The following is a 17,319-nucleotide window of genomic DNA, read 5'->3' as shown; positions in this document are numbered from 1 at the left end:
GATCTTAGATTTCCGTTCTTATTCTTTTTCCCCCCTGCTTCCTGTGTAGTATTTCTTTCTGGTTTCTCGTCCATGTTCTTTAAATTTAGATATGAAAAACCTCAGTGCAGAACTCCTGCCTTTTACAAAGTGCCTTGTATTCAGATGGTGTTATATACAATGTCAACAATTTGGATTAACCAATAAAACGCCTTCTAATAGTCAATACATTTAGGTAAAGCTGACTTTTTGTTCTTTGATTAAACCCCCAGCTTCTATGAGAAAAAGATTTACCAGTGGTTGGAAAAATGATAGAATATGTGTGTTCAGCAGCCAGATGTTATGATTAAGAAGCATTGACACCAATGGCTAAAGGAAACAAACTAAACTTTTATTGTTAGAACCCTATTAAAGATAATAAAGCTCTTTAAGGGTGCTAGGCTAAGCTAAGTTAAAACAGGAAGAAGTCTAAGGGTCAAAACAGACAGCCATAAAGTGGCTGCTTGAAGCTGCTCCCAGGCAAGATGCCACGGGAATGTGGCAACCACATGCTGTGGTCCTGAGGGCATCCTCCACTGCTGGCCCAAATAAGATTGGAAAAGTTCCCCTTCTTTTTGGGCTGTGTTTGGGTAGCCTGGAAGCAGCATCAGCCGAAGGTGGCTTTTTTGGTCCATCTCTTCAGCCCTAAGTTAATTTTACTTTTGGAAAAGTAAAAAAAGCAAAAAGGAGGTGGAAAGAGGAGGTGGTATGATCCTACAAATATGAGTCTAAGTGACGTTAAGATAGATGGATAATACATAAAAAGATTTTAGGTCACTGAAACACTCATTAACCTTATCACTGCTGCCTTCTCTAAGATATGCTTAATTCTTTAAACACTGAGGGTTGTTGCAGTTCCAACAAAAATAGGAAATGAACAAAACTGTAGGTGCTTCTTCAATGTGCCAACAAGAGCAATTTGGAGGTGTTCATTGGCATATTAAAGATGTTTATCTGTAATTCTAAAATGGAAATAAAAGTGTAACTTTTTGCTTTTGTCAGTCTGCTTGTATTACACAGTTCTATAATTGCCTAGCAATGAACTCTGTTCAGGAGAGGGGCGGGGGTAATCCACATATTGTCTGGTACCATAATTTTGGGTTAACTTGAATTCTTACATCAAGGATTGTTGTTGACTTTTTGGCAGCCAACAGATGGCAGTCAGGTGACAGCATGGGACGGATGCTGCTTTATGGCATATTATGAATGCCACATGTACTGCTTTAATTAAGTTCACCTTGGTTATGCAGGGTTATAATCATGGTGACAAGGACTAATTGCTGGCTGTGTTATGTTGTGCAGGTTGTTTCCAAGAGGTTAGCTGTGGATCACTAGACATATATTGCCTATTATGGGAAAACACAGTTAGTAACCCATCACAAGTTGCCTTGTGTTTTTTTTATCCAGTTCACCAATCTGAATCCAACACTGCCAGTGAGACTGAAAAGTATGTTTTTCAGCTGCTTATCTGAGGTTCTGATTCAGTTCTTATTGAAATCTGCTTGCTTCATCCAGACGAGATATTTATCATAATAATTCTGTACAAGTTTATTTATTCTAATTCCATGACAGAATTTTTTAAAAACACAAATGTATAAATGTAAGTATTAACTACACAGTGATAATAGAACTGTGTATTATTTAGGGAAATGTGTGTTCCCAAGTTCATAGGAAATAAACTGGCAGGATCATAAATGGTTGGAAGGAGGCTACTTAAATTCTATGCAAATAACTCCCAGACTATTTCCCTCAGCCTGTCACATTCCCCATCCCACCCATTAATTCTGACATTGAGGAAATGTGTGACATTACAAGAGGCATATGAGAGCTGAGAACCAACATTTCCATTTATCATGTAGGTCCACCAAGAGTTTTGTTGTGGATAACATCAAATTTCAGAAAGATCTTTGGGTCAAGGGAATGGAACAATAAACACAGAACAATATTTTCTATGTATCATGGGCATTTTAATCTGTTTTGCTTGGATGACCATGGAAACAAATTTTACACATTTGTTACTCTTACAAAAAAAACTTCAAAAAATGTCAACAGGATTTGTAACTTTAATAGAAAGCCTAATTTATTAAGATTTTGGTTAGAGAATCCAAAAGTCTAATTCACCTTAAGTTAACCTGTAGTAATGGGAAGTAACTATAGTGAGTTAAATAATTGTTGAGACAGACCAAACAGTGGCAAACTGACTACATTTTTTTTTTTACTAAAACGCTTGACTTTTATTTGGAATTTCAACATGAAATTAATTCAATAACTGCAATATTTATTAATTATTTGAAAGGCAAGACAAATGTACTGTAAAGAGCCAACAATTTTTTACATTATCTTCTCCTTTTCTTTTCTTTTCTTTTTTGTTAACCAAAGCCCTTTTCTCTTGGAGTATTGTAAAACATTGCCTTATATTTTGTTAGTTAGGGCTGTGCTGATGGATGGCTAAACCCTAGAAGGAGGCCACGGCAACCTCTGCAGCCTTTGGAGGGACCAAAAAGAACCCACTTCTGGGCGTGTTCTTTTTGTGTCCCTGAAGGGGCACCATAGGTGTGCTCGTGTGTCATGATGATGCCATTTGGGCGCAGCACCGTTTGGGCACTGTTCCCAAGGGACGTCATCATGGCATGCGCCATATGTATGGGTGCACACCAAGATGGCGCCCGAGTGGCATGGTGAGCGCTTGGAATGTGTGGATGCTCCACCCTCACCACGCCTGCAGGCCAGCACAAAGACTGGTCTGTAGAGCCCCTTACTCAGGTTTGGGGAATTATAGAGTAGTATGAGTGTATGAATGTTGTTAAGGAGCTCCTTACTCTCATCACATTTCTAAAAAATAATGAAGGTTCATAATTCCAAAACTGGACATTTTTAAAGTTATAAAATTTGGAGGACTTTATAATATTTGGAGGACTTCAGAAAGTTTCTGAAATACAGAAAATTCATGTGAACTAGATGCTAAAAGTAGAAAGTAAATGCCTTACAAACAGACTTTCACACACAAATTAATATAAAAGTATAGAAGTCTTGCTTTAAAGACATCCCTATTCAAACATCTTGAATCACTAAAATTCACTTCTACAAACACAAGAATATTTTAGATTTTAATCAGGGTCTAATCTGTACTGTGTCATTCATAATTTATTATGGTCCATAAACCCAAAATTTAGGCTTTGGAAATAATGTAGTTTGACATTGCTTTAACTGCCATGGCTCAATGCTATGGAATTCTGGGATTTGTAGTTTGTTGTGGCTCTTTGACGGAGAAGGCTAAATATCTCACAAAACTATCCATATAAATACAGACTTGTGAGATGTACCAGGACATAATGTATATTGGCAAATTGAGTAATGTGATTGGATATGCAGTGGGATGTTTACTGCTGAAATAACAGAGAAAAGGGAGTTATGCCTGGCTTGAAACTACAATTTCCCCAGGGAAGCAGGCAGGAGATGATATAGAAAATGAGAGGAACGAGTTTGTTTTGTTTTGTAACAAATTAGAAAACAGCCCACCAGTGATTTGAAATTGTGTGTGGTTTAATTAGGCCTCGCAAATACTTGCCATATAATTCTGACAATGAACATCCCTGAGTGTACACTTATAGTTCCTGAATAAAAATTTTCTGAGTTTACCACTAAAGCCTTGATTTTCTGAATTAAGGGAGTTATAGGATTTGGTGCTACTTTAAGATATATAGAAAAATACATGAAGTCAAAAGTAAAAAAATAAAAAAATATGTAAAATAAGAGAACATAGTTGTTCTCTTATTTTATTTTATTTTCATGATGAAAACAATTTAGGTACTTGAAGTAATCACAATAGGGCACTGTAATTAATACATGTTATATATTATTAAACTATATTTTTCCCTTTCAACTTACAGGACATATAACAGATTATAGGGTAAGTACAGTTTTCCGAGAAGAACATCAACATATCTATGCTGAATGTTGTTGTTGTGTGCCATCAATTCATTTCTGACTTATGGTGACCGTAAAGTGAATGGCAACTTTCTTCAGAGGGTGTTTGCCATTGCCATCCTCTGAAGCCGAGAGTGTGTGACTTGTCCAAGGCCACCCAGTGGGTTTACATGGCTAAACTGGGATATGAATGCTGGTCTCCAGAGTCATAGTCCAACACCCAAACCACTATGCCATGCTGGCAGTATATACTGTATACTACAGTATTTGTATTTTTTAATTCTCAGAATAACTTAAAATTTATTGTTAATAATAGGCAGGGATAGCAGGCCATTTTTATACATACATATTTCTGACCTTGCCTTCAGCCATTGTTACAATCCCAGATGCCAATTCTGTCCATATATCTCTTCAGTAAATGTCATCATCACAAGATCTAATCTCATCACCCACAGCATTAGAGGTACTTCCACTTGCTCAGCCATCCTCTATCAACAATGCCCTTCAGCACTCTATATTGGGCAAATAAGCCAGTCTCTGTGCCCAATAGTATTTGTTGTTCTAATATAAGAATACCTGATTGCTATTTGTATCACAATATCTAATCAACTGGACTTTAGTATCACAGTATCTAATCAATTCTCCCTCCCAATACCCATCATTAAAACTGAACCTGACACCTCATTACCAAGTTTTGCATTTCTATTACTATTCATGCACAACACAAATATGTTCATTCATTGGCATAAATGTCCATAAACACATCACTCCATGCATCTGATTTAGTAGTCTCAGTCCACAAAAGCTTATGTGACAAATTACTTTCTCTCAGTTAATTTCAAAGGTATTACAATACCCCTTTGTACACACGTCTTTCTGTTATGAATATAAGATTTGGTTTCTTGACCATTTCATTGTTTTCTAATATAATTCTAATGCTCATGGTTATTGAGAAGTCTGAAAATGCACACACAGTTTATATTTTGATTTATAGTCTTTTTTGCATTAATAATACGTTATTTTCTTACTCACAGCACTGGCAGATCCCTCTGGGACGACGATTCCGTTCCTTGAAACTGTGGTTTGTGTTTCGAATGTATGGTGTGAAAGGACTGCAGGAATACATCAGGAAGGTGAACTATTTTATTTTAACATTGAATCCAGGATGGAAAGAATATTCAAAAATAGTGAGAAAATGTATTTCTTGAGTGTTAAGAAACCCTGATGAGAAAAATCCTAGACAGATGAGAATCTTTTGTATGTAATTATTTTTATTCAGAAAACAGCATTTTCAGTGCAATATATATTTTTGCATAAAAATATTATTTTCTGCACAGAAAATGCATTATTTTCTGCACATTTCCTGAATTTTGAAATAATGTTCTTCAACAAAAATGAGTATGAATGTGTCTATATTAATAAAAATGGTATTACAGAAAGGCATTTAATTAGAAAAATTTGCTCATAAAATATGTATATCAGGAAAAACTGTTAGGAGAAATGCCCCCCAAAATGCACAGGAATTTGAATAATAAAAATGGAGCAAATCTTAAATGGAATGAGAGTGGAACTTGCTCTGCGACACGAATCTCACCAAGGCTCTCCAATCATAATGCTTATAGCTTTGTGTATGTGGGTGGGCTCCATGTATCCTTATCCCTTTTTTGTGCCCGCCCTGTCTACAATGAAAGAGGCAACAAGGGAATCAGCTATTTTAGATCTGAACCTAACCAACAAGGATGACTTGGTTAATGGGGTGCAAGTGATGGGATCAACTCCAGCTTCCAAGACCCCTGGAAAGACCTGTGAGCCCCAGCGCTGGACTCTGCCTTTAAGGGCTGTGGCAAGGGAGAAGGGCCTTAAGAACTCCAGCTCCTAAGGCCCCTGGAAAGATCTGTGAGTCCCAGCACTGGACTCAGCCCAGCTGAGTGGAGGACAAAGAGAAGGGAGGGGCGCCAGTGGGAGTGGCGCCAGTGGGAGCAGCATCCTCAAAAGCCGGCCTCCCGGTTCACCCTCCCCTCCAACTGCCCTTAACTGCCCAAGCGATAGCGCTGGAACAATGTATTGCACAGTGAACTTTGGAGGTATAGGAGAGAGGAGGGGCTTTTTAAGGGAAAAAGAGAAAATCAGCCTCGATCCCTATATTTATATTGAACTAAAGAGGGTGATTATTGTGATAAAATCAGGAAGTGGAGCTAAAATAACATCTACTCCTCCCATCCCTACTAGCTCTTGGAACAATCAATATTGAACTGGAACGAGACTAAACAGCTTATTTAACAGGAACCAGATAAATAAAAACTAATGATTGAACGTTAATCTGCCATATTCCTGAAATGGTTCCATTGAAAACCAGAAATCAGACCAGATAACTGTCAAGTCTGATCTTTCATATATTGATACCATTCATGTTGGTATATCTTTTGATAGGGGTAGATGGGAAAGGGAAGGGAACTGGAATTATGGATGGGGGAAATAGAACCAAGGGTCGACCCGGCCATACTACAGACCCTCACACTGCTCCTTTGCAATGCCAGGTTGGTTAGAAATAAATCCCACATAGTATACAATCTCTTGGAGGATGAAAACGCCAATCTGGCATGCTTTTGGGAAACCTGGCTGGGAGATGATAGCAGTGTGACCTGGGCTAAGGCACTCCCAGCTGGGTACACTGTCAAATAACAGGTGAGGGAAAGTGGACGGGGAGGAGGAGTGGCCTCGGTCCACAAATCCATCTTCACCCTGACCAAGAAACCTATCCAGAAAATGGATCACATTGAGTGTATTCACCTGACCCTGAAGGCTAGGGACAGTCTGGGGATCCTGTTGGTCTACAGTCCACCCCATTGCCTAACAGACCCCCTAGGCAAGTGACGCTCCTGGTCTCGGAGCTACTCATCCTGGGGGACCTCAACATCCCCTTCGAGGCTGGCTCATTAGATCTAACAGGTGCAGCTCGGGAGTTCATGGCTTCCATGACTGCCATGGGCCTGTTCCAAATAGTCTTGGGTCCAACACATTGTGCTGGTAACACACTCGATGTAGTCTTTATTATGGATCAGGAACATCAGTGGGCGGAGGTAATTGAAATCTCCGCCCAGTCATGGATGGACAATTTTTTGGTCAAGGTGGGAATGAAGGCTACTACTCAGATCCCCCTCGGGGGTGGAGGACCTATTAGAATGGTTCGCCCTTGAAGGCTGATGGAACCCAAAAGGTTCCAAAAAGCCCTAGAGGGTTTTATGGTTGGGAATGACAATGATTCTGTCGAAGCCTTGGTTGATACCTGGAATAACAACCTTACCAGGGCTATAGACATTATCGCTCCCAAGTGTCCTTTCCGGCCCGCTTCTAATAAAAAACCATGGTACACCCAAGATCTCCAGAAAATGAAGCGAGCCGTGCAACGACTAGAACACCACTGACAGAAACATCCCTGCTTATCTGACAAGATACACCATAAGACTCTTCTTGATTCCTATGGAGTGGCAATAGATGGAGCAAAGAACTTGTTCTATGCTGCTCGTATTGCATCAGCAGAGTCTCGTCCAGCAGAGCTGTTCAGGGTGGTTAAAGAGTTAACCCAGCGATCTCCCACCCTGAACCCTCTTTTAGAACCAACTAAAGCCTGCTGTTACCTATTTAAGTATTTCTTTGCTGATAAAATCTCTCAGTTAGGGGCTGATTTTGATGCTGGTATTATAACAGAAACTATAAGAGAGGTATCCAGTGACTGTGTGGACTATGTTAGACTGGATCAATTTGAGTTTGTAAATACCAGTGACGTGGACAAACTTCTTGGAAGTGTAAGGAGGACAACGTGCCCCCTCAATCCCTGCCCATCTTGGCTGACCGCTCAGGGAGAGGATGCAGTAACAACTTTACTTCAGTCTATAATTAACGCATCCCTTAGGGAGGGAAATTTCCAACCAAGCTTAAACAAGCAGTGGTTAAATCACTCTTGAAAAAATCCTCCCTAGATCCCCTGATAAGAAATAATTATAGACTAGTCTCCTTACTACCATTCTTGGGCAAGGTGATTGAGAGGGCAGTTGCCTTCAGACTGTCTTGGATGAAGCCAATTATCTAGACCCATTTCAAACCGGCTTCAGGGCGGGATATGGAGTTGAGACTGCCATGGTCACCTTGGTCGATGAGCTCTGTCTGGGCATCGACAGGGGAAGTTTGACCTTGTTGGTGCTCTTGGACATCTCAGCAACTTTCGATACCATAGACCATGGTATCCTTCTGGAACACCTGAGGGAGTTAGGTATCAGGGGCACTGTGTTGCAGTGGTTCAGGTCCTAACTCTCAGGCAGATTCCAGATAGTTATGCTGGGAGACAGCTGCTTTCATAAAAGAGAGTTGACATCTGGTGTCCCTCAGGTCTCCCATGCTGTTTAACATTTACACGAAGCCGCTGGGAGAGATCATCTGGAGACATTGGGCGGGGTGTTATCAGTACGCTGATGACAGCCAAATCTACTTCTCTGTGTTTCTGACTGCTGCAGTGACCAAGGATGGCATCTCTCCTCTAAATGCCTGCCTTGTGTCAGTAATAGGCTGGATGAGGGAAAACAAACTCAAGTTGAATCCAGAGAAAACGGAGGTGCTTGATATAGGTACCCGTGGTCCAGGGATGGAAATCTGTCAACCAATCCTGGACAGGGTCACACTTCCCCTAAAGGATGAAGTTTTCAGTTTGGCAGTGGACTCGTTTCTACAGTTTTCATCTCATGTGGAGGTGGTGACTAGAAGTGCTTGGTACCAACTTCGGTTGCTTTACATGGGGCTACCTTTGTACCAAGTTCAGAAGCTTCAATTGATCCAAAAAGCTGCAGCCAGATTGGTCACAGGAACATCTAGATCAGACCATATCACTCCAATATTAAAATCTTTACATTGGCTGACGATCAGCTTCCGGGTGCAATACAAAGTGTTGGTCATTACTTTTAAAGCCCTACATGGCTTGAGTCCAAGTTACTTAAGGGAACGCCTCTCCCTACACAATCTGCCCTACATTCTTAGAATATCAGGGAAGAAACTACTGGAATACACAAAAACCAGATTAGTTACAACTTCTCATAAATCTTTCACATCCGCAGCCCCTGAACTATAGAACAACTTGCCGGAAGAGATCCGCCTTATTACTACACTGGAAGCCTTTAAGATGGCACTTAAGACGGATCTCTTCTGGCAGTCCTATGCATTTGATCTGCTATAATTGATCCTAAAGAACACCCCCACTTCCGACTCAATAGTATGGGAACAGACAATGATTGGATATTTTAATGATTGGTAGCAATATTGCTGACCATTTTATTGTTTGTATTTTTAGATAACATATTTGCATTTTGTATTGTTCAATTTTTTGCTGTAATCCTGCCTCGATCCTCAGGGAGAGGCGGGAAATATAAATAAAATTTATTATTATTATTATTAAGTGGAAGTGACCATGTTCTACTGGAGATTGTTATTCAGTGGAAAGGAGAAGCCAGGCATAGTCAGACACACAGTCTAGACTTTAGGAGAGTGGATTTCAGTAAACTTAGAGAAGTACTGAGGGTGATCCTGTGGTCAGAAATACTAAAAGAGAAGGGAGTTCAGGTAGGATGGGAGTTTCTCAAAAAGGAGATACTGAAGGCACAATTTCAAACAGTTCCAGTGAGGAAGAAAAATGGGAGGTGTCTCAAGAAACCAGGATGGATGACTAAGGAACTTTCAACTGAGCTAAGTTTTAAACGGAACATGTGTAAGAAATGGAAAGAGGGGGAAATCACTGAAACGGAATTCAAAGAAATAGCTAGCACGTGTAGGGGTAAAGTCAGAAAAGCTAAAATGCAGAATGAATTCAAGCTTGCTAGAGAGGTTAAGAAAACAAAAAGGGCTTCTTTGGATATGTCCGCAGCAAAAGGAAGTAAAAGGAAATGGTAGGGCCACTGCGTGGAGAAGATGGAAAAAAAGCTAACAGGGAACAGAGAAAAGGCAGAATTACTCAACACCTTCTTTGCCTTAGTGTTCTTAGGAAAGGAAAAGAGTGCTCAACCTGAGGAAAATGGAGCAGAGGACACAATAGGGGAAATTCAGCACAGAATAAGCAAAGAGATAGTACAGGGATACCTTGTTAATCTAAATGAATATAAATCTCCAGGACAAGATGAACTACATCCAAGAGTATTAAAAGAACTGGCAAATGTGAATCAAGGCACTTTAAAAGAGGATGGCTCTGGCAGGGGCTCTGTTTGGATAAGAGAAGAGAGTGACGGCGGTCAGTTTCTTATGGAAATGCCTCCCCTGCCTGAGTCCCTTGCGCTCCTGCCTGTGATTGGACAGAGCGCCCGTTGGTGCGAGGAAGGAAAGCACCAATGAAAAGGCGCGCTTGGCAAAGGTCACCCCTTTCCTTCATCAATAGCCACTCACTGCAACTTGAATAGTTTATCACACTGTTATAGAGTGATTGTCATGGCAACGTGCTGTGGGATTATGGGTGTTGTAGTTCAGTGACCTCCCCCATCTCGCTATCTCTGGCTGAGCTTTCCAAATGCCCCTCTCACCAAACTGCAAAGCCCAGAATTCTATAGCATGGGGGAATCTACACTGTTGATATAATACACTTTGACACCACTTTAAGTATTGTAGCTCAATTCTGTGGAATCGTGGGATTTTTATTTTTACAAGCGTTTTTTTTTTCTTTGTAAAAGAGTACTGGTGCCTCACAAAACTACAAATCATTTTTCCGCCCTAAGTGCAGTATTTTACATTTCTCCATGTTGAATTTCATTTTGTTAGGTTTGGCCCAGTTTTCTAGTCTATTCAGGTCATTTTGAATTTTGATCCTGTCTTCTGGGGTATTAGCTATTCCTCCTAATTTGGTGTCATCTGCAAATTTAATACGTATACTCCCAATTCTGTCATCCAAGTCATTGATAAAGATTTTGAGTTGCACTGGGCCCAGAACAGAGCCTTGTGGGACCCCACTGGTCACTTCTCCCAAAGATGAAAAGGAGCCATTTTTCAGCACCCTTTGGGTTCGACCGGTCAACCAATTACAAATCCATGTAACAGTTACCTTGCCAAAGGCCTTACTGAAAGCAAGATATACTATATCCACAGCATTCCATTCATCTACCAAGCTGGTAATTTTATCAAAGAAAGAGATAAGACTTGTTTCTCTGAAACCCATGTTGACTTTTTGTAATTGTGGCATTGCGTTCTAGATGTTCACAGACTCTCTGTTTAATGATCTTCTCTAGAATCTTTCCTGGTATTGATGTCAGACTAACTGGACAATAATTGTTGAGATCTTTTTCAGGGACCTAGCCAGGATTTTAGGAAGGGGGGGGGGGGGGTCTAGACTAAGTGCCACCATTATAATGGGGCTTGGGCGCGGCAGCGTGGCAGCACACACCATTCATTTTTCTAATGGAAGGGGAGTCCAGTTACGTCCCTGAACAATGTAATGCTTATGTCAGAGTTATTATTATATATTAAAACATAAAACTAACTTAGCCTCTCATTGACCAGTTGACAAACCAGTATATTTTATTACACTATAGATTTACAATTTCTTGTAATTGTGAGTACAGTAATAAAAGACTTCAAAAGATTAAAATATTATTCTTCCACTACAAATAATTTTATTTCTATATGCAAATTTGATAACTTTCACTTCTTTTCCTATAATGAGGATAATGGAGCAGAGGACAGAATAGGGGAAATTCAGCACAGAATAAGTAAAGAGATAGTAGAGGAATACCTTGTTAATCTAAATGAATTTAAGTCTCCAGGACCAGATGAACTCCATCCAAGGGTATTAAAAGAACTGGCAAAAGTAATATCGGAGCCATTGGCAATAATCTTTGAAAACTCCTGGAGAACAGGAGAAATCCCAGCAGACTGAAGGAGGGCAAACGTTGTCCCCATCTTCAAAAAGGGGAAAAAAGAGGATCCCAACAATTATCGTCCAGTTAGTCTGACATCAATACCAGGAAAGATTCTGGAGCAGATCATTAAACAGAGAGTCTGTGAACATCTAGAAGGCAATGCCATAATCACAAAAAGTCAACATGGGTTTCAGAGAAACAAGTCATACCAGACAAACCTAATCTCTTTCTTTGATAAAATTACCAGCTTGGTAGATGAAGGGAATGCTGTGGATATAGTATATCTTGATTTCAGTAAGGCCTTTGACAAGGTTTCCCATGACATTCTTGCAAACAAGCTTGTAAAATGTGGGCTAGACAAAGGAACTGTTAAATGGATCTGTAATTGGTTGACCGGCCGAACCCAAAGGGTGCTCAACAATGGCTCCTTTTCATCCTGGAGAGAAGTGACCAGTGGGGTCCCACAGGGCTCTGTCCTGGGCCCAGTGCTATTCAACATCTTTATCAATGACCTGGATGACAGAATTGGGAGCATACTTATCAAATTTGCAGATGACACCAAATTAGGAGGAATAGCTAATACCCCAGAGGACAGGATCAAGATTCAAAATTACCCAAATAGACTAAAAAGCTGGGCCAAAGCTAACAAAATGAAATTCAACACAGAGAAATGTAAGGTACTGCACTTGGCGGAGAAATGAAATGCACAGATATAGGATGGGCGATACCTGGCTGAACGAGACTACATGTGAAAGGATCTGGGAGTCCAAGTAGACCACAAGTTGAACATGAGTCAACAGTGCGATGCAGCAGCTAAAAAGGCCAATGAAATTTTAGGCTGCATCAATAAATGTATAGTGTCCAAATTAAGAGAAGTAATAGTGCCACTGTATTCTGCTCTGGTCAGGCCCATCCTGGAATATTGTGTCCAGTTCTGGGCACCACAATTGAAAAAGGATATTGAGAAACTGGAGCGTGTCCAAAGGAGGTGACTAAAGTAGTGAAGGGTCTGGAAACTATGTCCTATGAGGAATGACTTAGGGAGCTGAGGATGTTTAGCCTGGAGAATAGAAGGTTAAGAGTTGATATGATAGCCCTGTTTAAATATTTGAAGGGATGTCATATTTAGGGGAGAACAAGCTTGTTTTCTGCTGCTCCAGAGAAGAGGACCCGGAACAATGGATGCAAGCTACAACATTCCACCTCAACATTACCAGGAACTTGCTGACAGTAAGGGCTGTTCTACAGTGGAACACACTCCCTCAGAGTGTGGTGGAGTCTCCCTCCTTGGAAGTCTTTAAGCAGAGGCTGGATGGCCATCTGTCGGGTATATTTTGATTGAGATTTCCTGCATGGCAGGGTGTTGGACTGGATGGCCCTTGTGGTCTCTTCCAACTCTATGATTATATTATTTCTATGAAATTGAGGCTGAGTAAAATTTAGAGTTCTTGCGTGGGATATGTGTATTTACAACAATGATGTTTAATGTATGTCCAACTCTAATTTGAAGGACCTGAGCTGCTAAGGATTCTGTGATGCTTCCTGCTTCATAGTGTGCTTCTATAAATTTAATTGGACTTTAGGATAAAATAAAATGGAACAGATGCCCTCCTTTAATTTTCTGCGGGTATATTTTGATGAGAGACACAGCTACAAAACATCAAAACAATAGCATAGATTTGCCATACTTTGCCCAGTCCATACTGATTTTTTTTCTACTCTAGAGGTAGCATGCTGGCGATTCTAGCCCTGAAATTGTTTTCAGGGAAAGCAGTTGCTCAAATGGCATATGGTATTAAGATCTGGGCAATAAAGCACAATAACTTGCATGATCTTGAGGTCTGTCAGGACAAGTTTTGAGGTACCTCTGGGGACTCCAGCTGCATTCTTCAGGACAGAGATAGGTGTGGCATCTGCAAAAGCTAGGGCAGAGATGGCAGCCCTGTCAGATTATAAGAGGATCTTGGACATGTCAGAGGACCACCTCCCTAAGCTTTGTTTAGGTGAACTATGGAGGAAAGATGGTTAGGCTAAGCTAGTTCAAGATTTACTAGTCTGTAAAACCCTTTCAACAGATTTTTTTTTAAAAAAATATTTCCTGGGGTTAAAAACAAGCCGAGGAACTGGATCTATAAGTTGGATAATCATCAGGATTTAGTTTCAATCAGATCTTCACATTTTTCCCATTGTCATCATCTTTTGAAATCAAATCACATAAGAGCACAATATTTATAAATGCTTATCTTTGTCCCTCTGAAAACTGTATTTAGAGAATCTTGTTTCGAAACTATGCCAATGTCTGTCTTAGATGGCAGATACAGAAACATTCCAAGAAATGTAAGGCTCGGCTCTGCATTTATGACATGGGGGCGGTAAAGAATGTTTCACACTATTAACTCTATTGCTAGTTTTATCAAAACCTCAGGAAAACATTATTGGGACACATTTTGGTTTCCTTACGGGGTGAGAGCTCTTACATGAAATTGTGCTGGTTACTTTCAGACTGTGATCCATACATTACACACAAAACAGCCTTATTTACTAAAGCTGCTAAAAGTATTTGTACTGGTTATTTGAAAGATATTGCTATAGAATGTGCAGGGGGTTCACTAATCTGTTTTGTTTTGTTTTTTGGTATGGATGTACATGTATGCAGTTGTTGTTGTTGTTGTTGTTGTTATTTGCTTTCAAGTCATTTCTAACTTATGGTTAACCTAAGGCAAACCTATCATGGTTCTTTTTAGCAAGATGTGTTCAGAGGAACTTTGCTGTTACCTTCCTCTGAGTCTGACAGCATAAAACTTGCCCAAGGTCACCAAGTGGGTTTCATGGCTGAGTGGGGAATTGAACCCTGGTGTCCAGAGTTGTAGCCCAACACTTAAACCACTATGCCACACTGGCTGTCACATGTATATGTATACTGTATGTATTCTTTTATTGGATTTTATTGTCTCTCTCTCTCTCTCTCTCTTGGATTTCTAATGATTTTAGTCAAATATAATAAATGATTGACTGATTGATCAGAAAAGACCAGTTGAGAACATTTGGATGAAAACAAATGATGAAAAAAATAGACACAATATTGTGCTAGGAGTTTGCTACAGACCACCAAACCAAGAAGTGATGATGGGTTTCAAAAACAAATCTCAGAAATCTGAAAGAATTAGTAGACATGGGTGACTTCAATCACCCTGATACCAGCTAGGAAGCGACTAAGCATAGGCTCTCCCAAAAATTCCTGATGTACCTTGCAGATAACAAGGGATCAGTTTTCCTGGACTTGATCCTAACCAATAAGACTAATTCTGGACTTTTTATTTTAACAATTCACACTAGGACGAGCCAGAGCCATTGAGGGACGGTGGGGCTTTGATACTCTCCATGATGAGACCAGTATTTTCAAATGGAAGCATGGTCAAACAGACCAAGCTGAGGCATGTGATGGGAGGCGAATCAGTATATAAGGATGGTACGCCCCCCATCCTGCCTCTTTTTGATGATGCAGCCCACCCTTCCACCCTAAATGCAGTATGAACTTTGTTGGTTTGGGGCCGGGTAGGAATTTTCTCCCCTTTTCCCAGGGTTTTTTGCCTACCCCATACTGTATAAAGGGACTGGAAATTGGCTAAGGGTGGCTGATAAAAAGGTTTCACTGGCCCATATGGGGTTAAAGAATTGTTTGTTATGCACCATTGGCACCCCTTTGTGGTGAAAGGTTAGGCTATTGATCAGCTTGTACACGTCAAGGGATGTTTCATTGTGAGAGAACCTGCCTTTGAGGTAGACATGGGGGTTTTGCTCAATCTTACAAATTCGAGGGAATTTGGGGGAGAGTGCCTTATGTTTACTTTCCCAGAACTGGCTGAGGATGCAATCTGAATCATCAGATTTACCTCAGGGTTTTGTGCCCAAAAGGTAGGCTGAAGAGGAGGTCTAGGACTGACACCTGGCTTCAGCTGTTCCCGCACCAGGCTTTCACTTTAATAAGTATCTCACAATTTGATGTTTAAGGTTTAAGTTCAAGTGCTTAGCTTAAATACGATAAAGGTCAAATAAATGGTCCTTTATTCATCCAATTTAAGTGTCTGGTCTCTTTATTTCATGGTGGGGTATCAATGATATAGACAAGTTTGAGCAGGTTCAATGGGGTAACAAGGATCATAAGATATACGGAGAACAAAATATATGAGGAAAGGTTGAGGGAGCTGAGAATGTTCAGTCTGGTGAAGAGAAGAACGAGGGGTGAAATGAATGTGCTCTTTAAAAAACAGTCACAGAAAAAAGGGTGTAAGGTTGCTGCCACAGAGGGCAGATCTGGTCTAATGGTTTTGTGTTGCAGGAAGGTAGATTTCATTTGAACATTAGAAATAATTTCTCAGCACTAACAGCCTGTGCAGACTGACCATTAAGGCTGGTCTGGAGGCAGAGTCGAGGTATGGCATCCTCACGATGCTCACCCCTACTCTGCCCCCATGGTGGCGTGATGCCACATGCCACACCACATGGCATGGGTTTAGATGACACAGTGCAAAAGGAGCACCGTAAAGCCAGGGTGTAAAAAGGAGACACTTTTTGCGGCTCCTTTTTGTGTGGTGGAAAGGCCAGATCGAGGCTGCTGCGTGCAGTTGGTGTGGCTCCAATCTGGCTCTAAAAGGGGTAGCTTCAGGCCACTCCTTAGAGGCGATTTGCACAGCCCCTAAGCTCTGTTTGACTAGAACCAATTGCCTAGAGATGTGATGGCGTCTCTTTTTCTGGATGCTTCTAAAGGCTAGATGCAAAACAGCTACCTGTTGGGGATGTTCTAGCTGAATTTTCTGCATTGAGTAGGGGGATTGAACTCAATGGCCTGGGGGGTGTTTCCAACTTTTTCATTCTACCTTCTGTGAGTTATTTGGGTGAAAGTATATGTGGTACCTTCTGTGTTTTTTATTGTCAAAATTACTACAATTTGATGGCATAAGTGTGGAGAGCTAACAGGCTGCCAATCAGATGCCTCATCAGAGTAGAAATCATCTCCAAGAAAGATGAAAAAATTCTTTGTAAATCTGAATGAATAGCTTTTTCAGTCTGTTGATGTGCCACTGATATCTACCACCTAAACACCTCAAAGACACCAGAACTCATATTAGCTATTCATCTGTTAAAGTTGCTTCATTGAAATGCATATTTCAACTTCAGAATAGGTTGGGCATAAGACTAGATGGCATTTTTAAAATAGTTCTACAATTTGATTTTGTTTTCTCATGAGCCATATATTGCATAACCTGTCTTTTTAATTTTAGCATGTTAAGCTGGCACATGAATTTAAGGACCTAGTGCTTCAGGATGACCGATTTGAAATTTGTGCTGATGTCATACTGGGACTGGTGTGCTTCCGATTAAAGGTAAAATTTTAGATGTTCCAAACTTTTATGTTTTTTGTTGTATATTAACACCTGGCTCTTTTGACTCTGGTCAATATGTAACAGGGCCAAACACCCCAAAGACATTA

The 17,319-nt window shown here is 40.4% G+C and overlaps 1 protein-coding gene across 1 annotated transcript in view; it reads left to right on the top strand.

The window, feature by feature from the left end:
• DDC (dopa decarboxylase) overlaps positions 1-17,319 on the top strand; it is a 132,606-nt gene that overhangs the window by 85,630 nt on the left and 29,657 nt on the right. Inside the window, exons 11-13 of the mRNA XM_089532468.1 lie at positions 3,909-3,928; positions 4,980-5,078; positions 17,111-17,212. Coding sequence (XP_089388594.1) covers positions 3,909-3,928; positions 4,980-5,078; positions 17,111-17,212 — 221 coding nt within the window. The remainder of the gene's footprint in view (positions 1-3,908; positions 3,929-4,979; positions 5,079-17,110; positions 17,213-17,319) is intronic.

This window comes from Sceloporus occidentalis, unplaced genomic scaffold, assembly GCF_023333645.1.
Source record: "Sceloporus occidentalis isolate IW3139 unplaced genomic scaffold, rSceOcc1.0.p SCAF_7, whole genome shotgun sequence".
In the NCBI taxonomy this organism is placed as follows: domain Eukaryota; kingdom Metazoa; phylum Chordata; class Lepidosauria; order Squamata; family Phrynosomatidae; genus Sceloporus; species Sceloporus occidentalis.
The sequence above is the reverse complement of the archived record's forward strand: the minus strand, read 5'-3'. Positions and strand labels throughout refer to the sequence as shown.